Raw genomic sequence first — 20055 nt, 5'->3', positions numbered from 1 at the left:
TGACCCCCTCCACTACCCCCCAGTGACCCCCTCCACTACCCCCCAGTGACCCCCTCCACTACCCCCAGTGACCCCCTCCCCTACCCCCAGTGACCCCCTCCACTACCCCCCAGTGACCCCCTCCACTACCCCCCAGTGACCCCCTCCACTACCCCCAGTGACCCCCTCCCCTACCCCCAGTGACCCCCTCCCCTACCCCCAGTGACCCCCTCCACTACCCCCCAGTGACCCCCTCCACTACCCCCCAGTGACCCCCTCCACTACCCCCAATGACCCCCTCCCCTACCCCCAGTGACCCCCTCCACTACACCCCCAGTGACCCCCTCCACTACCCCCAGTGACCCCCTCCACTACCCCCAGTGACCCCCTCCCCTACCCCCAGTGACCCCCTCCACTACACCCCCAGTGACCCCCTCCACTACCCACAGTGACCCCCTCCCCTACCCCCAGTGACCCCCTCCACTACCCCCAGTGACCCCCTCCACTACCCCCCAGTGACCCCCTCCACTACCCCCAGTGACCCCCTCCCCTACCCCCAGTGACCCCCTCCACTACCCCCCATGGCTCCCTCCACTACCCCCAGTGACCCCCTCCCCTACCCCCAGTCACCCCCTCCCCTACCCCCAGTGACCCCCTCCACTACCCCCAGTGACCCCCTCCACTACCCCCAGTGACCCCCTCCCCTACCCCCAGAGACCCCCTCCACTACCCCCAGTGACCCCCTCCACTACCCCCCAGTGACCCCCTCCACTACCCCCAGTCACCCCCTCCACTATCCCCAGTGACCCCCTCCCCTACCCCCAGTGACCCCCTCCACTACCCCCAGTGACCCCCTCCCCTACCCCCAGAGACCCCCTCCACTACCCCCAGTGACCCCCTCCACTACCCCCCAGTGACCCCCTCCACTACCCCCAGTCACCCCCTCCACTATCCCCAGTGACCCCCTCCCCTACCCCCAGTGACCCCCTCCACTACCCCCAGTGACCCCCTCCCCTACCCCCAGTGACCCCCTCCACTACCCCCAGTGACCCCCTCCACCCCCCCAGAGACCCCCTCCCCTACCCCCCAGTGACCCCCTCCACTACCCCCAGTGACCCCCTCCACTACCCCCCCATTCACCCCCTCCACTACCCCAGTGACCCCCTCCACTACCCCCCAGTGACCCCCTCCACTACCCCCCAGTGACCCCCTCCACTACCCCCCAGTGACCCCCTCCACTACCCCAGTGACCCCCTCCACTACCCCCGGTGACCCCCTCCACTACCCCTGGTGACCCCCTCCACTACCCCCGGTGACCCCCTCCACTACCCCCGGTGACCCCCTCCACCCCCCCCAGTGACCCCCTCCACCCCCCCACCCGGCTACAGCGACTTGGAGCTGGGCCACCACGAGGTCCACTCAGACTGAAATCCAAAATGAGGTCCCCACGTGGGGGGGCAGAGCACGCGCGCGTGTACAGTGCAGTCGTCCCGCTCCTGCACTGTAACACAAAGACAAAGCTGCCCACCCCTACCCGTGTAGCCTCGCAGGGACTGCCGGGCAAGTGCCGTGAGAAGTGGCGAGCTGCAACAACAGCGCCTGTGAAGTCCCTGAATGTGGGTGCCTGGACACTAACCACGTCTGTGAAGTGTCTGAATGTGAGTGCCTGGACACTAACCACGTCTGTGAAGTGTCTGAATGTGAGTGCCTGGACACTAACCACGCCTGTGAAGTCCCTGAATGTGAGTGCCTGGACACTAACCACGCCTGTGAAGTCCCTGAATGTGAGTGCCTGGACACTAACCACGCCTGTGAAGACTCTGAATGTGAGTGCCTGGTCACTAACCACGCCTGTGAAGTCTCTGAATGTGAGTGCCTGGACACTAACCACGTCTGTGAAGTGTCTGAATGTGAGTGCCTGGACACTAACCACGTCTGTGAAGACCCTGAATGTGAGTGTCTGGACACTAACCACGTCTGTGAAGTGTCTGAATGTGAGTGCCTGGACACTAACCACGTCTGTGAAGTGTCTGAATGTGAGTGCCTGGACACTAACCACGCCTGTGAAGTCCCTGAATGTGAGTGCCTGGACACTAACCACGCCAGTGAAGTCTCTGAATGTGAGTGCCTGGACACTAACCACACCTGTGAAGTGTCTGAATGTGAGTGCCTGGACACTAACCACGTCAGTGAAGACTCTGAATGTGAGTGCCTGGACACTAACCACGTCTGTGAAGTCCCTGAATGTGAGTGCCTGGACACTAACCACGTCTGTGAAGACTCTGAATGTGAGTGCCTGGACACTAACCACGTCTGTGAAGTGTCTGAATGTGAGTGCCTGGACACTAACCACGTCTGTGAAGTGTCTGAATGTGAGTGCCTGGACACTAACCACGTCTGTGAAGTGTCTGAATGTGAGTGCCTGGACACTAACCACGCCTGTGAAGTGTCTGAATGTGAGTGCCTGGACACTAACCACGTCTGTGAAGACTCTGAATGTGAGTGCCTGGACACTAACCACGTCTGTGAAGTCCCTGAATGTGAGTGCCTGGACACTAACCACGTCTGTGAAGACCCTGAATGTGAGTGCCTGGACACTAACCACGTCTGTGAAGACCCTGAATGTGAGTGCCTGGACACTAACCACGTCTGTGAAGTGTCTGAATGTGAGTGCCTGGACACTAATCACGTCTGTGAAGACCCTGAATGTGAGTGCCTGGACACTAACCACGCCAGTGAAGTCTCTGAATGTGAGTGCCTGGACACTAACCACGTCTGTGAAGACTCTGAATGTGAGTGCCTGGACACTAACCATGCCTGTGAAGACCCTGAATGTGAGTTCCTGGACACTAACCAAGCCAGTGAAGTCTCTGAATGTGAGTGCCTGGACACTAACCACGTCTGTGAAGTGTCTGAATGTGAGTGCCTGGACACTAACCACGTCTGTGAAGACTCTGAATGTGAGTGCCTGGACACTAACCACGTCTGTGAAGACTCTGAATGTGAGTGCCTGGACACTAACCACGTCTGTGAAGTGTCTGAATGTGAGTGCCTGGACACTAACCACGTCTGTGAAGTGCCTGAATGTGAGTGCCTGGACACTAACCATGCCTGTGAAGTCCCTGAATGTGAGTGCCTGGACACTAACCACGTCTGTGAAGACTCTGAATTTGAGTGCCTGGACACTAACCACGTCTGTGAAGTGTCTGAATGTGAGTGCCTGGACACTAACCACGTCTGTGAAGTGTCTGAATGTGAGTGCCTGGACACTAACCACGTCTGTGAAGTGTCTGAATGTGAGTGCCTGGACACTAACCACGCCTGTGAAGACTCTGAATGTGAGTGCCTGGACACTAACCACGTCTGTGACGTATCTGAATGTGAGTGCCTGGACACTAACCACGTCTGTGAAGACTCTGAATGTGAGTGCCTGGACACTAACCACGTCTGTGAAGTGTCTGAATGTGAGTGCCTGGATACTAACCACGTCTGTGAAGTGTCTGAATGTGAGTGCCTGGACACTAACCACGTCTGTGAAGACTCTGAATGTGAGTGCCTGGACACTAACCACGTCTGTGAAGTCCCTGAATGTGAGTGCCTGGTCACTAACCACGTCTGTGAAGACTCTGAATGTGAGTGCCTGGACACTAACCACGTCTGTGAAGACTCTGAATGTGAGTGCCTGGACACTAACCACGTCTGTGAAGACCCTGAATGTGAGTGCCTGGACACTAACCACGCCTGTCAAGTCTCTGAATGTGAGTGCCTGGACACTAACCACGTCTGTGAAGACTCTGAATGTGAGTGCCTGGTCACTAACCACGTCTGTGAAGACCCTGAATGTGAGTGCCTGGACACTAACCACGTCTGTGAAGACTCTGAATGTGAGTGCCTGGACACTAACCACGTCTGTGAAGTGTCTGAATGTGAGTGCCTGGACACTAACCACGTCTGTGAAGTGTCTGAATGTGAGTGCCTGGACACTAACCACGCCTGTCAAGTCTCTGAATGTGAGTGCCTGGACACTAACCACGTCTGTGAAGACTCTGAATGTGAGTGCCTGGACACTAACCACGTCTGTGAAGACTCTGAATGTGAGTGCCTGGACACTAACCACGCCTGTGAAGACTCTGAATGTGAGTGCCTGGACACTAACCACGCCTGTGAAGTCTCTGAATGTGAGTGCCTGGACACTAACCACGCCTGTGAAGTCTCTGAATGTGAGTGCCTGGACACTAACCACGTCTGTGAAGACTCTGAATGTGAGTGCCTGGACACTAACCACGCCTGTGAAGACTCTGAATGTGAGTGCCTGGACACTAACCACGCCTGTGAAGTCTCTGAATGTGAGTGCCTGGACACTAACCACGCCTGTGAAGTCTCTGAATGTGAGTGCCTGGACACTAACCACGTCTGTGAAGTGTCTGAATGTGAGTGCCTGGACACTAACCACGTCTGTGAAGTGTCTGAATGTGAGTGCCTGGACACTAACCACGTCTGTGAAGTGTCTGAATGTGAGTGCCTGGACACTAACCACGTCTGTGAAGTCCCTGAATGTGAGTGCCTGGACACTAACCACGCCTGTGAAGTCCCTGAATGTGAGTGCCTGGTCACTAACCACGTCTGTGAAGACCCTGAATGTGAGTGCCTGGACACTAACCACGTCTGTGAAGTCCCTGAATGTGAGTGCCTGGACACTAACCACGTCTGTGAAGTCCCTGAATGTGAGTGCCTGGACACTAACCACGCCTGTGAAGTCTCTGAATGTGAGTGGCTGGACACTAACCACGTCTGTGAAGACTCTGAATGTGAGTGCCTGGACACTAACCACGTCTGTGAAGTGTCTGAATGTGAGTGCCTGGACACTAACCACGTCTGTGAAGTCCCTGAATGTGAGTGCCTGGACACTAACCATGCCTGTGAAGTCTCTGAATGTGAGTGCCTGGACACTAACCACGTCTGTGAAGTGTCTGAATGTGAGTGCCTGGACACTAACCACGTCTGTGAAGTGTCTGAATGTGAGTGCCTGGACACTAACCACGTCTGTGAAGTGTCTGAATGTGAGTGCCTGGACATGAACCACGTCTGTGAAGTCCCTGAATGTGAGTGCCTGGACACTAACCACGTCTGTGAAGTCCCTGAATGTGAGTGCCTGGACACTAACCACGTCTGTGAAGACCCTGAATGTGAGTGCCTGGTCACTAACCACGTCTGTGAAGACCCTGAATGTGAGTGCCTGGACACTAACCACGTCTGTGAAGTGTCTGAATGTGAGTGCCTGGACACTAACCACGTCTGTGAAGTGTCTGAATGTGAGTGCCTGGACACTAACCACGTCTGTGAAGTGTCTGAATGTGGGTGCCTGGACACTAACCACGTCTGTGAAGTGTCTGAATGTGAGTGCCTGGACACTAACCACGTCTGTGAAGTGTCTGAATGTGAGTGCCTGGACACTAACCACGTCTGTGAAGTGTCTGAATGTGGGTGCCTGGACACTAACCACGTCTGTGAAGTGTCTGAATGTGAGTGCCTGGACACTAACCACGTCTGTGAAGTCTCTGAATGTGAGTGCCTGGACACTAACCACGTCTGTGAAGACTCTGAATGTGAGTGCCTGGACACTAACCACGTCTGTGAAGTGTCTGAATGTGGGTGCCTGGACACTAACCACGTCTGTGAAGACCCTGAATGTGAGTGCCTGGACACTAACCACGTCTGTGAAGTCCCTGAATGTGAGTGCCTGGACACTAACCACGTCTGTGAAGACTCTGAATGTGAGTGCCTGGACACTAACCACGTCTGTGAAGTGTCTGAATGTGGGTGCCTGGACACTAACCACGTCTGTGAAGACCCTGAATGTGAGTGCCTGGACACTAACCACGTCTGTGAAGTCCCTGAATGTGAGTGCCTGGACACTAACCACGTCTGTGAAGACTCTGACTGTGAGTGCCTGGTCACTAACCACGTCTGTGAAGACTCTGAATGTGAGTGCCTGGACACTAACCACGTCTGCCACAGCTGATTCAGATCATCGTCGTCTCTGGCGGTCGTGGTGCTGGGGACCGTGAGCGGGAAGCGAACTCGGCTCGGGTTCCCTGTCAATCACTCACCAACTCACCTTCTCACTCACTCATACACTCACTCACTCATACACTCACTCATACACTCACTCACTCATACACTCACTCATACACACACTCACTCATACACTCACTCATACACTCACTCACTCATACACTCACTCATATACTCACTTACTCATACACTCACTCACTCATACACTCACTCACTCATACACTCACTCACTCATACACTCACTCACTCATACACTCATTCATACACTCACTCACTCATACACTCACTCACTCATACACTCACTCACACACTCATACACTCACGCACTTATACACTCACTCATACACTCACTCACTCATACACTCACTAACTCACTCATACACTAACTCACTCATTCACTCACTCATACACTCACTCACTCATACACTCACTCATACACTCACTCACTCTTAAACTCACTCATACACTCACTCATACACTCACTCACTCATACCATCAATCACTCATACACTCACTCATACACTCACTCACTATCTCATTCACCATCTCACTTACTCACTCACCATCTCACTCACTCACTCACCACCTCACTCACTCACCATCTCACTCACCACCTCACTCACTCAACACCTCACTCACCACCTCACTCACTCTCCACCTCACTCACTCACCACCTCACTCACCATCTCACTCACTCACCACCTCACTCACTCTCCACCTCACTCACCACCTCACTCACCATCTCACTCACTCACCATCTCACTCACCACCTCACTCACCACCTCACTCACTCACCACCTCACTCACCACCTCACTCACTCACTCACCACCTCACTCACCACCTCACTCACTCACCACCTCACTCACCACCTCACTCACTCACCACCTCACTCACCACCTCAACTCACCCTTGAACTGGGCTCCAATCACCCGCCCGGGCCTCGCCTCTCCACGGAGTGCTCACGGATGGCGCCCCCTCGTGGTCACTACCACAAAGACCCCCGCCGCTGTGAGTGGCCACGCCGCTTTGAGTGGCGCCTCCTGGTGGCCACCACCACAACGACCCCCGCCGCTGTGAGTGGCCACGCCGCTGTGAGTGGCGCCCCCTGGCGGCGGCAGCGATGAATTCCGGCAGTGTTGGGGTGGTGGGTGGGCAGCAATCACCACGCCCGGCCGCCTTCGTCTCCCCTCCAGTGGCAAAGTTCACCACTCACACGGGCACCAGACGCTCACCGGGGCAGAGTCGATCCTAGGGAAAGCTTAGGACCCATTTGAGATAACAATGTGTAACACCATTTTTGTTCCTGGGTAATAAGTGTTATTTCATAATCGCTTATGCCTAGAAAGTATAGAAAATGATTTTTATTATTATAATTATTTCCCACGAACTTTGCTTTTGTTGACCAGGACAGTGATACTTATTTTCAATGAGAAAACGGGCAAATTTGTGCATATTCGTTCACGTAAAGTCAGAAAAACAACATGAATCAAAATTAACACGGATTTATGCTCAAGTAATACAAAAATGACGACCAAATATTTACGATTATACTGTAAATCCCTTTCACGAAACATCATGTTATCGTTCTACTGTCCGTGGTAGCGGCGTTCAAAGTCCAGTCAATATACCCCGGTGGAAGTGCTCACCTTGCCCCTGCGAGTACGCTCCCATGGTCACCTTGAACTGATCAAGATGAGCATCAAGGATATGGACTTTGAGGGACATCCTACAGCCCATTGTGCCGTAGTCCTTCACCAAGGATGTCCCAAGCCGCTTTCTCCTTACTAGTCCCAGTGGGTTCACGGACACGGTGGCTAGAGGCAGCACTGTTTATTCAGGCTTGACAAGGGGTTACACCGGGAAGGGGCGACGACACCCTCCTGGCTAACAGCCTGACCACCGTGCTCCCAGTGCCTCCGCTACAGGCCTAGAGGAGGCTGTCTGACCTGGTCACGGCACCCCACCGGACAGGCCGACCCCCTGAGGCTCTGGGGCCGCACCGCCGGCTTGCCCTGCCGGCCCTCACAAGGGCAGCGGTCAGGGGAGTCCCAGGGTCTATCCTATCTGGCTCCCCGCCCTTTATACCAATACCACCCAGAGGCGGGGCATAGCGGACGTGGTTAGTTAGTGCGTGTTCCCTTCCCGCAACACCCCGACACTTGCGAGCTTCTTGGGGAATTCATTGCACCCCAGGATCTTCTTTATCGGTGGTCCGACGAAGACGCCGGCTTTGACCTTTGCCTCAGACAGCTGAGGGAAGAAGTCTTGAAGGTACTTGAAGGCTGCCGACTCCTTATCTACAGCTCTGACAAATTGTTTCTTGAGGCCCAATTTGCAGTGCAGCGGTGGCATCAGCACCTGCCGGGGGTCCACCAGTGGCTCCCACTCGACGCTGTTCCTCCCCACAGAGAACTCGGGCCGCTGTGGCCAGTCCTGCCTGTGGTAGTGCGCCTTGGTGTCCCTGCTGTGCCAAAGATAGCAGCGACACTTGGTAAAACCGCCTTGGAGAACCATCAGGAATGCCACCATTGTGAAGTCTCCGATGACCTCCCAGCCGTACTCATCATACTTCAAGGCGTCCAGCAAGGTCTAGATGCTGTTGTCATCCTCTTTGAGGTGAACCGAGTGAGCCAGGGGAAGAGACGGGTACTTGTTACCATTATGGAGCAGCCCGGCTTTGAGGCTCCTGGATGAGCTGTCAATGTAGAGGCGCCACTCATTCTGGTTACAGGCGATTCCGATTGCCTCGAACAGACTGGTCACATTGTGGCAGAATCAGAGCCCACCTTGACGGCCGAAGAAGCTGCAGAAAGGGTTGGTGACGCTTCCTCTGATCCGCGACTTGCAAACTTTCATCCAACAAGTTCCACTGCTGGAGCCTAGACGTCAAAAGCTCGGCATTGGGACTTGGTGAGACCAAGATCTCTGATCAAGTCGTCGAGGTGTTTTTGGTTGGAGTAGTGTCGGGTGCTCTCTTCAGCTCCACCTCTGAAATTGTCACCTGGATCTAGGCTCTCTGACTTGCTGCTCTCTTCTAGAGACGGCTTCTCTCTCTCTCCGGAGGAGTGGGCACGGGGAGCTCACGGCAGCGGCACCGGGGCGATGGATGAAGGAAGGTCCGGATACGTGATGGCAGGTGCATTGTTGCCAGTCCGACGTTTAGAAGGGCCCGCCCTGCAGAAGTAGCAGTGGGTTGAGTGGTCAGTGGGTTGAGTGGTCAGTGGGTTGAGTGGTCAGTGAGTTGAGTGGTCAATGACTTGAGTGGTCAGTAAGTTGAGTGGTCAGTGACTTGAGTGGTCAGTGGCTTGAGTGGTCAGTGGGTAAAGTGGTCAGTGGGTTGAGTGGTCAGTGGCTTGAGCGGTCAGTGGGTAGAGTGGTCAGTGAGTTGAGTGGTCAGTGGCTTGAGTGGTCAGTGGGTTGGGTGGTCAGTGAGTTGAGTGGTCAGTGGCTTGAGTGGTCAGTGAGTTGAGTGGTCAGTGGCTTGAGTGGTCAGTGGGTAAAGTGGTCAGTGGGTTGAGTGGTCAGTGAGTTGAGTGGTCAGTGGCTTGAGTGGTCAGTGGCTTGAGTGATCAGTGAGTTGAGTGGTCAGTGAGTTGAGTGGTCAGTGGGTTGAGTGGTCAGTGGGTTGAGTGGTCAGTGGGTTGAGTGGTCAGTGGGTTGAGTGGTCAGTGGGTTGAGTGGTCAGTGAGTTGAGTGGTCAGTGGCTTGAGTGGTCAGTGAGTTGAGTGGTCAGTGGGTTGAGTGGTCAGTGGCTTGAGTGGTCAGTGAGTTGAGTGGTCAGTGAGTTGAGTGGTCAGCGGGTTGAGTGGTCAGCGGGTTGAGTGGTCAGTGGGTTGAGTGGTCAGTGGGTTGAGTGGTCAGTGGGTTGAGTGGTCAGTGGGTAGAGTGGTCAGTGGGTTGAGTGGTCAATGGGTTGAGTGGTCAGTGGGTAGAGTGGTCAGTGAGTTCCCGACAAATTCTTGGGATTCCAAACTTCATGGCTCTCTCTTGCCCTCTGTACCATCCTACAAAACTACATTTATTTCACCCATGGCTTATGTGTAAGAGATTCTCGCAACATTTTTCATGTATGATATATTTTCTCAATAACATTGAAAACTGTCTTGATCCCCGACAGGCATGTCGAAAGATGCCTTGTTGTAGGCCTCACACATCTTAGCAGATGCTTCCACAGAGGACTTGCCGCTCTTGTCTTGAGAAAGTGGCCACAGACATCGCAAAATGCGTCTGCCAGATGCTTGCAGCTTCTTGATGCCATCTCAGGAAAATTCAGATATGCAGCCACTTAGGCAGCTGGAACTAAACTGAACCGGTGGGTTTAAGGCCCCTGTGTTTATACGACTATTTAGATTACTGGAAAGTCCTAGAATGTTCTAGAAGTTGCTCTAAGTTTACTCAGCACTGAATCTATCTGGAAGGTTCTGGAAAATAGGTACATTTCAAAATATCAATGTCGTAGTCAAAAAAGCAAAGTTTCTGGGGAACAATAGCCATTTTCTGTACTTTTGAGGCATAAGCAATTAGGAAATAACACTTACTACCCGGGACCAAGCAATACTTGTTACACAGCGTAATTGCTGTCAGCTGTGTTTGGTGGTGGTGTTTGCCGCGAGTGGGAATCAAGCTCGGGTGTCTTGTAGTCGCCGCGAGGGAGCGCTAACCGCTGCACCACCGCTCCCCCGCTCCAATTGTGATGACAGCTCACACACCGGAATAAAAGATGCACGTGGAGGTGTGGTGTGTCTTGTAGAGAGACGTGAGGGTGTGGTGTGTCTTGTAGAGAGACGTGGGGTGTGTTGTGTCTTGTAGAGAGACGTGGGGGTGTGTCTTGTAGAGAGACGTGGGGGTGTGGTGTGTCTTGTAGAGAGACGTGGAGTGTGTCTTGTAGAGAGACGTGGGGGTGTGGTGTGTCATGTAGAGAGACGTGGTGTGGTGTGTCTTGTAGAGAGACGTGGGGTGTGGTGTGTCTTGTAGAGAGACGTGGGGGTGTGTCTTGTAGAGAGACGTGGGGGTGTGTCTTGTAGAGAGACGTGGGGTGTGGTGTGTCTTGTAGAGAGACGTGGGGGTGTGGTGTGTCTTGTAGAGAGACGTGGGGTGTGGTGTGTCTTGTAGAGAGACGTGGGGGTGTGTCTTGTAGAGAGACGTGGGGGTGTGGTGTGTCTTGTAGAGAGACGTGGGGGTGTGTCTTGTAGAGAGACGTGGGGTGTGGTGTGTCTTGTAGAGAGACGTGGGGGTGTGGTGTGTCTTGTAGAGAGACGTGTGGTGTGTCTTGTAGAGAGACGTGGGGGTGTGGTGTGTCTTGTAGAGAGACGTGGGGTGTGGTGTGTCTTGTAGAGAGACGTGGGGTGTGGTGTGTCTTGTAGAGAGACGTGGGGTGTGTCTTGTAGAGAGACGTGGGGGTGTGGTGTGTCTTGTAGAGAGACGTGGAGTGTGGTGTGTGTTGTAGAGAGACGTGGGGGAGTGTCTTGTAGAGAGACGTGGGGTGTGGTGTGTCTTGTAGAGAGACGTGGGGTGTGGTGTGTCTTGTAGAGAGACGTGGGGGTGTGTCTTGTAGAGAGACGTGTGGTGTGTCTTGTAGAGAGACGTGGGGGTGTGGTGTATCTTGTAGAGAGACGTGGGGTGTGGTGTCTTGTAGAGAGACGTGGGGTGTGTCATGTAGAGACGTGGGGTGTGGTGTGTCTTGTAGAGAGACGTGGGGGTGTGGTGTGTCTTATAGAGAGACGTGGGGGTGTGGTGTGTCTTGTAGAGAGACGTGTGGGGGTGTCTTGTAGAGAGACGTGGGGTGTGGTGTGTCTTGTAGAGACGTGGGGTGTGGTGTGTCTTGTAGAGAGACGTGGTGTGTCTTGTAGAGAGACGTGGGGGTGTGGTGTGTCTTGTAGAGAGACGTGGGGTGTGGTGTGTCTTGTAGAGAGACGTGGGGTGTGTCTTGTAGAGATACGTGGGGTGTGTCTTGTAGAGAGACGTGGGGTGTGTCTTGTAGAGAGACGTGGGGTGTGGTGTGTCTTGTAGAGAGACGTGGGGTGTGGTGTGTCTTGTAGAGAGACGTGGGGTGTGTCTTGTAGAGAGACGTGGGGTGTGGTGTGTCTTGTAGAGAGACGTGGGGGTGTGGTGTGTCTTGTAGAGAGACGTGGGGTGTGGTGTGTCTTGTAGAGAGACGTGGGGTGTGGTGTGTCTTGTAGAGAGACGTGGGGTGTGTCTTGTAGAGATACGTGGGGTGTGTCTTGTAGAGAGACGTGGGGTGTGTCTTGTAGAGAGACGTGGGGTGTGGTGTGTCTTGTAGAGAGACGTGGGGTGTGGTGTGTCTTGTAGAGAGACGTGGGGTGTGTCTTGTAGAGAGACGTGGGGTGTGGTGTGTCTTGTAGAGAGACGTGGGGGTGTGGTGTGTCTTGTAGAGAGACGTGGGGTGTGGTGTGTCTTGTAGAGAGACGTGGGGGTGTGGTGTGTCTTGTAGAGAGACGTGGGGGTGTGTCTTGTAGAGAGACGTGGGGTGTGGGTTGTTTTGTAGAGACGTGGGGTGTGTCTTGTAGAGAGACGTGGGGGTGTGGTGTGTCTTATAGAGAGACGTGGGGGTGTGTCTTGTAGAGAGACGTGGGGTGTGTCTTGTAGAGAGACGTGGGGAGGTGGTGTGTCTTGTAGAGAGACGTGGGGGTGTGGTGTCTTGTAGAGAGACGTGGGGTGTGGTGTGTCTTGTAGAGAGACGTGCGGGTGTGTCTTGTAGAGAGACGTGGGGTGTGGTGTGTCTTGTAGAAAGACGTGGGGGTGTGTCTTGTAGAGAGACGTGGGGGTGTGTCTTGTAGAGAGACGTGGGGTGTGTCTTGTAGAGAGACGTGGGGTGTGGTGTGTCTTGTAGAGAGACGTGGGGGTGTGGTGTGTCTTGTAGAGAGACGTGGGGTGTGGTGTGTCTTGTAGAGGTCATCGGTGATCTTGTAGAGGTCATCGGTGATCTTGTGAAGGTCATCGGTGATCTTGTAGAGGTAATCGGTGATCTTGTGGAGGTCATCGGTGATCTTGTGGAGGTCATCGGTGATCTTGTAGAGGTCATCGGTGATCTTGTGGAGGTCATCGGTGATCTTGTGGAGGTCATCAGTGATCTTGTAGAGGTCATCGGTGATCTTGTAGAGGTCATCGGTGATCTTGTGAAGGTCATCGGTGATCTTGTAGAGGTCATCGGTGATCTTGTGGAGGTCATCGGTGATCTTGTGGAGGTCATCGGTGATCTTGTGGAGGTCATCGGTGATCTTGTGGAGGTCATCGGTGAAGTGACTGCGGCTTGTAAACCTTTGAAATGTACTCCGGTGTGAGACCAGGGGCTAGAGCGGCGGAAGTTTAACCCCACGTCTGGGTGGGGGGTAAACAGCCCCTCGCCAAATGAAAAAAATATTTCTGCCGTATGAAGGGTTGCCCTCATCTCACTCTCGTGTTTCCCTGTCCCCTCTGGCTCCCATAGCTTCCCGTGTCTCTCCCCGTGTCTCTCTCCCCGTGTGTCTCTCCCCGTGTCTCTCTCCCCGTGTCTCTCTCCCCGTGTGTCTCTCCCCGTGTCTCCCCGTCTCTCCCCGTGTCTCTCCCCATCTCACTCCCCGTGTCTCTCTCCCCGTGTCTCTCCCCGTGTCTCTCCCCATCTCTCTCCCCGTCTCTCTCCCCGTGTCTCCCCATCTCTCTCTCCGTGTCCCCCCATCTCTCTCCCCGTCTCTCTCCCCATGTCTCCACGTGTCTCCCCATGTCTCTCCCCGTGTGTCTCCATCTCTCTCCCCAGGTCTCCCCCCATTTCTCTCCCCGTGTCTCTCCCCGTGTCTCTACCCGTGTCTCTCCCCATCTCTCTCTCCCCGTCTCTCTCTCCCCGTCTCACTCCCCGTGTCTCCCCATCTCTCTCCCCGTGTCTCTCCCCGTCTCTCTCCCTGTGTCTCCCCGTCTCTCTCCCCATGTCTCCCCGTGTCTCCCCATCTCTCTCCGTGTCTCTCCCCGTGTCTCCCCGTCTCTCTCCCCGTGTCTCTTCCCGTGTCTCTCCCCGTGTCTCTCCCCGTCTCTCTCACCGTGTCTCTCTCACCGTGTCTCTCTCCCCGTGTCTCTCCCCGTGTCTCTCACCGTGTCTCTCTCACCGTGTCTCTCTCCCCGTATCTCTCACCGTGTCTCTCTCCCCGGGTCTCCCCCCATTTCTCTCCCCGTGTCTCCCCGTGTCTCTCCCCATCTCTGTCTCTGTCTCTCTCCCCATGTCTCTCCCCCTCCCTCTCTCTCTCTCCCCATCCGGGAACAGAAAAAAACCACAGCCCCCTCACCGAACGAAAACATTTTCGCTGGGCGGACAATCGGCGGGCGCAAGCAACGTGCGAGCATGGCCCGGGGGGTCATCGACTCGGCAAAGGCGGTCGTCTTATTGCGTGGCAAATCCGGCGGCCAAATGGGGGGGCCCTGTCAAGTTTGGGCAACTGCCTCCACGTGGATCGAACCGAAAAGAGACGTGGGGGCAGGCCCGGGGACAACGCCGTCCCCGGAGGATGGAGAGGGCCGTCTCGACCGTCGCCACCCCACGTGCGGCAAGGGGCACCGTCCCTCACACGGGACCGGCTCGGCACGCAGAGCGGAACCATCTGCGCGGTGACTCCATCACACGAGTCGCTGTGGCGGGTGGGCGGGTGGGCGGGCGGGCGGGCGGGGAGGAGAGTTACTCTGCTGCGATGACGGGCGCTCGTGTGGACCTGCCCCGGGCGGGGGGGCGGGTGGACAATCTGTGAGAAGTAACTTCACGGCTCATCGGACTTCCCCGCGACGAGGTAACAAAAAGGAATCTGATTCTGAGTGGAGAATGGCGACACTTTTATTGACTCACCGAAGCAGGGACTCAACTCCTTCACCCCCGTCAAGTCATTCTCCGCCAACTCATTCACCCCCGTCAAGTCATTCACCACCGTCCATTCATTCTCCACCAACTCATTCACCCCCGTCAAGTCATTCTCCGCCAACTCATTCACCCCCGTCAAGTCATTCACCGCCAACTCATTCTCCACCGTCAAGTCATTCTCCACCGTCCATTCATTCACCACCAACTCATTCACCGCCGTCCATTCATTCACCACCGTCCATTCATTCACCACCAACTCATTCACCACCGTCCATTCATTCACACCCCTAACCTCCAACCTGACCGCTGACCCTGCACATTGCCTCAACCAACAGACACAGGGGGAGGGGCTGGGGGAGGGGCTGGGGGGGGTAGAGGGAGGGGCTAGATGGGGGGGGTAAGGGGGAGGGGCTAGATGGGGGGGGTAAGGGGGAGGGACTAGATGGGGGGGTAAGGGGGAGGGGCTAAGAGGGGAGAAAGGGGGGCAGACAACCTTGGAAGGGCCTCGATATTGACCAATGGGAGGGCTCCGCTCGGCTGGCTGCTGCTGGTGGTGGTTGTTGTTGCTGGTTGTTGTTGTTGTTGCGGCTGGTTGTTGTTGTTGCTGGTGGTTGTTGTTGGTGGTTGTTGTTGTTGCTGGTGGTTGTTGGTGGTTGTTGTTGTTGCTGGTGGTTGTTGCTGGTTGTTGTTGCTGGTTGTTGTTGTTGTTGCTGGTGGTTGTTGTTGCTGGTTGTTGCTGGTTGTAGTTGTTGTTGTTGTTGCTGGTGGTTGTTGTTGTTGCTGGTTGTTGTTGCTGGTTGTTGTTGGTGGTTGTTGTTGTTGCTGGTGGTTGTTGTTGCTGGTTGTTGCTGGTTGTAGTTGTTGTTGTTGCTGCTGGTTGTTGTTGTTGCTGCTGGTTGTTGTTGTTGCTGGTGGTTGTTGTTGTTGCTGCTGGTGGTTGTTGTTGTTGCTGGTGCTGGTTGTTGCTGGTGGTTGTTGTTGTTGCTGGTGGTTGTTGTTGTTGCTGGTTGTTGTTGTTGCTGGTTGTTGTTGTTGTTGCTGGTGGTTGTTGTTGTTGCTGGTGGTTGTTGTTGTTGGTTGTTGTTGTTGTTGCTGGTGGTTGTTGTTGTTGCTGGTGGTTGTTGTTGTTGCTGGTTGTTGTTGCTGGTGGTTGTTGTTGTTGTTGCTGGTTGTTGTTGTTGGTTGTTGTTGTTGCTGGTTGTTGTTGTTGCTGGTTGTTGTTGTTGCTGGTTGTAGTTGTTGTTGCTGGTTGTAGTTGTTGTTGTTGCTGGTTGTTGTAGTTGTTGTTGTTGCTGGTTGTTGTAGTTGTTGCTGGTTGTTGTTGTTGTTGTTGCTGCTGGTTGTAGTTGTTGTTGTTGTTGCTGGTTGTTGTTGTTGCTGGTTGTTGTTGTTGTTGTTGCTGCTGGTTGTTGTTGTTGTTGTTTCTGGTTGTTGCTGGTTGTAGTTGTTGTTGTTGCTGCTGCTGCCCGGCGTGAGCTCACGGCCGGCTGGGGAAGGGCAGCACCAAGTTGACCATGAGGTCTCGCACAGCCGCAAATATGGTGCACTCTCCTGGGGGACACGGGGACATGGGGGAGGGGCACGGGGAGACACGGGGGAGGGGCACGGGGGGACAGGAGCACACAGTCAGTGATACAGACATCCAGACGAAGGGTTGCACCTCGTCTCACCCTTGTGTCTCTCTCTCAGTGTCCCCCTGTCTCTCTCAGTGTCTCTCTCTCAGTGTCTCCCTGTCTCACCCTTGTGTCTCTCTCTCAGTGTCTCTCTCTCAGTGTCTCTCTCTCAGTGTCTCTCTCTCAGTGTCTCTCTCTCAGTGTCTCTCTCTCAGTGTCTCCCTGTCTCTCTCTCAGTGTCTCCCTGTCTCTCTCTCAGTGTCTCTCTCTCAGTGTCTCTCTATCAGTGTCTCTCTCTCAGTGTCTCCCTGTCTCACCCTTGTGTCTCTCTCTCAGTGTCTCTCTCTCAGTGTCTCTCTCTCAGTGTCTCCCTGTCTCACCCTTGTGTCTCTCTCTCAGTGTCTCTCTCTCAGTGTCTCTCTCTCAGTGTCTCCCTGTCTCTCTCTCAGTGTCTCCCTGTCTCTCTCTCAGTGTCTCTCTCTCAGTGTCTCTCTCAGTGTCTCCCTGTCTCTCTCTCAGTGTCTCTCTCTCAGTGTCTCTCTCAGTGTCTCTCTCTCAGTGTCTCTCTCTCAGTGTCTCTCTCTCAGTGTCTCTCTCTCAGTGTCTCCCTGTCTCTCTGTCTCTCTCAGTGTCTCTCTCTCAGTGTCTCCCTGTCTCTCTCTCAGTGTCTCCCTGTCTCTCTCTCAGTGTCTCTCTCTCAGTGTCTCTCTATCAGTGTCTCTCTCTCAGTGTCTCCCTGTCTCACCCTTGTGTCTCTCTCTCAGTGTCTCTCTCTCAGTGTCTCTCTCTCAGTGTCTCCCTGTCTCACCCTTGTGTCTCTCTCTCAGTGTCTCTCTCTCAGTGTCTCTCTCTCAGTGTCTCCCTGTCTCTCTCTCAGTGTCTCCCTGTCTCTCTCTCAGTGTCTCTCTCTCAGTGTCTCTCTCAGTGTCTCCCTGTCTCTCTCTCAGTGTCTCTCTCTCAGTGTCTCTCTCAGTGTCTCTCTCTCAGTGTCTCTCTCTCAGTGTCTCTCTCTCAGTGTCTCTCTCTCAGTGTCTCCCTGTCTCTCTGTCTCTCTCAGTGTCTCTCTCTCAGTGTCTCCCTGTCTCTCTGTCAGTGTCTCTCTCTCAGTGTCTCTCTCTCAGTGTCTCTCTCAGTGTCTCTCTCTCAGTGTATCCCTGTCTCTCTGTGTCTCTCTCAGTGTCTCTCTCTCAGTGTCTCCCTGTCTCTCTCTCAGTGTCTCTCTCTCAGTGTCTCCCTGTCTCTCTCTCAGTGTCTCTCTCTCAGTGTCTCTCTCAGTGTCTCCCTGTCTCTCTCTCAGTGTCTCCCTGTCTCTCTCTCAGTGTCTCTCTCTCAGTGTCTCTCTCAGTGTCTCTCTCTCAGTGTCTCCCTGTCTCTCTGTGTCTCTCTCAGTGTCTCTCTCTCAGTGTCTCCCTGTCTCTCTCTCAGTGTCTCTCTCTCAGTGTCTCCCTGTCTCTCTCAGTGTCTCTCTCTCAGTGTCTCTCTCAGTGTCTCCCTGTCTCTCTCTCAGTGTCTCTCTCTCAGTGTCTCCCTGTCTCTCGGTGTCTCCCCGTCTCTCAGTGTCTCTCTCTCAGTGTCTCTCTCAGTATCTCCCTGTCTCTCAGTGTCTCTCTCAGTGTCTCCCTCTCTCTCAGTGTCTCCCTGTCTCTCTCAGTGTCTCTCTCTCAGTGTTTCTCTCTCAGTGTCTCCCTGTCTCTCTCAGTGTCTCCCTGTCTCTCTCTCTCAGTGTCTCCCTGTCTCTCAGTGTCTCTCTCAGTGTCTCCCTCTCTCTCAGTGTCTCTCTGTCTCTCTCAGTGTCTCTCTCTCAGTGTCTCTCTCAGTGTCTCCCTCTCTCTCAGTGTCTCTCTGTCTCTCTCAGTGTCTCTCTCTCTCAGTGTCTCCCTGTCTCTCAGTGTCTCTCTCAGTGTCTCCCTCTCTCTCAGTGTCTCCCTGTCTCTCTCAGTGTCTCTCTCAGTGTCTCTCTCTCAGTGTCTCCCTGTCTCTCAGTGTCTCTCTCAGTGTCTCCCTCTCTCTCAGTGTCTCTCTCTCAGTGTCTCTCTCTCAGTGTCTCTCTCTCAGTGTCTCCCTGTCTCTCTCTCAGTGTCTCCCTGTCTCTCTCTCAGTGTCTCCCTGTCTCTCTCTCAGTGTCTCCCTGTCTCTCTCTCGGTGTCTCCGCGTCTCTCTCCCAGTGTCTCCTCATCTGTCTCCCCGTGTCTCCCCCTCTCCCCTTGTCTCTCCCCGTGTCTCTCCCCATTTTCTCGCTGTGTCTCCCTCCCCCCGCCAGCACATGCACCTACCCTGGCGCGGGGGATACATGTCGGCGAAGTGGCGGAAGCAGTTGCTGATGAGGAAGGATGCCGAGCCGGGCGCGGTGTGGTGCCGCGGGATGTCGGCCTGCTGCGTGGTGCCGCTGGCCATGTCGAAGACCACCGGCACGATCACGCTGGCAGGCTCCACCAGACAGCCCCCGGCCCCGCCGCCGCCGCCGCCGCCGCCACCGCCTCCACCGCCTCCGCCGCCACCGCCGCCGCCGCCGGTCAAAGCCGTCCCACGCTGCGTCAGCTGCAGCTGCGGTCACAGCAGCAGCAGGGAGGGGGATGCCACACGCACAGGCACAGTGGGTATCAGTGTCACTGTGTGTGTACCAGTGTTACTGTGTGTATCAGTGTTACTGTGTGTGTGTACCAGTGTCTGTGTGTGTACCAGTGTGTGTGTGTGTATCAGTGTCTCTGTGTGTGTGTACCAGTGTCTGTGTGTGTACCAGTGTGTGTGTGTGTATCAGTGTTACTGTGTGTGTGTACCAGTGTTACTGTGTGTATCAGTGTTACTGTGTGTGTGTACCACCACGGTGTGTCTGTGTGTACCACCACGGTGTCTCTGTGTGTACCAGTGTCTGTGTGTGTACCAGTGTCTGTGTGTATCACCACGGTGTGTCTGTGTGTACCAGTGTCTCTGTGTGTGTGTACCAGTGTCTGTGTGTGTACCAGTGTGTGTGTGTGTATCAGTGTCTCTGTGTGTGTGTACCAGTGTCTGTGTGTGTACCAGTGTGTGTGTGTGTATCAGTGTCTCTGTGTGTGTGTACCAGTGTCTGTGTGTGTACCAGTGTGTGTGTGTGTATCAGTGTGTCTGTGTGTGTCAGTGTCTCTGTGTGTACCAGTGTCTCTGTGTGTACCATTGTCTCTGTGTGTACCATTGTCTCTGTGTGTACCATTGTCTCTGTGTGTATCACCACGGTGTCTCTGTGTGTACCAGTGTCTCTGTGTGTATCAGTGTCTCTGTGTGTATCAGTGTCTCTGTGTGTACCAGTGTCTCTGTGTGTACCAGTGTCTCTGTGTGTACCAGTGTCTCTGTGTGTACCAGTGTCTCTGTGTGTATCAGTGTCTCTGTGTGTGTCAGTGTCTCTGTGTGTACCAGTGTTTCTGTGTGTATCAGTGTCTCTGTGTGTATCAGTGTCTCTGTGTGTATCAGTGTCTCTGTGTGTGTATCAGTGTCTCTGTGTGTACCAGTGTCTCTGTGTGTACCAGTGTCTCTGTGTGTACCAGTGTCTCTGTGTGTATCAGTGTCTCTGTGTGTAC

At 54.5% G+C, this 20055-nt stretch overlaps 1 protein-coding gene across 1 annotated transcript in view; it reads right to left on the bottom strand.

The window, feature by feature from the left end:
* Positions 1–14849: 14849 nt before the first annotated feature.
* Positions 14850–20055, bottom strand: part of MED14 (mediator complex subunit 14) — a 106198-nt gene continuing 100992 nt past the window's right edge. Inside the window, exons 30-31 of the mRNA XM_076058293.1 lie at positions 18778–19048; positions 14850–16442 (exon numbers count right to left, since the gene is read on the bottom strand). Coding sequence (XP_075914408.1) covers positions 16369–16442; positions 18778–19048 — 345 coding nt within the window. The 3' untranslated portion in view covers positions 14850–16368. The remainder of the gene's footprint in view (positions 16443–18777; positions 19049–20055) is intronic.

Source organism: Petromyzon marinus (assembly GCF_048934315.1).
Source record: "Petromyzon marinus isolate PM22_M1 ecotype Great Lakes invasive population chromosome 70 unlocalized genomic scaffold, UKy_Petmar_22M1.pri1.0 chr70_unloc.1, whole genome shotgun sequence".
Taxonomy (NCBI): Eukaryota; Metazoa; Chordata; class Hyperoartia; order Petromyzontiformes; family Petromyzontidae; genus Petromyzon; species Petromyzon marinus.
The sequence above is the reverse complement of the archived record's forward strand: the minus strand, read 5'-3'. Positions and strand labels throughout refer to the sequence as shown.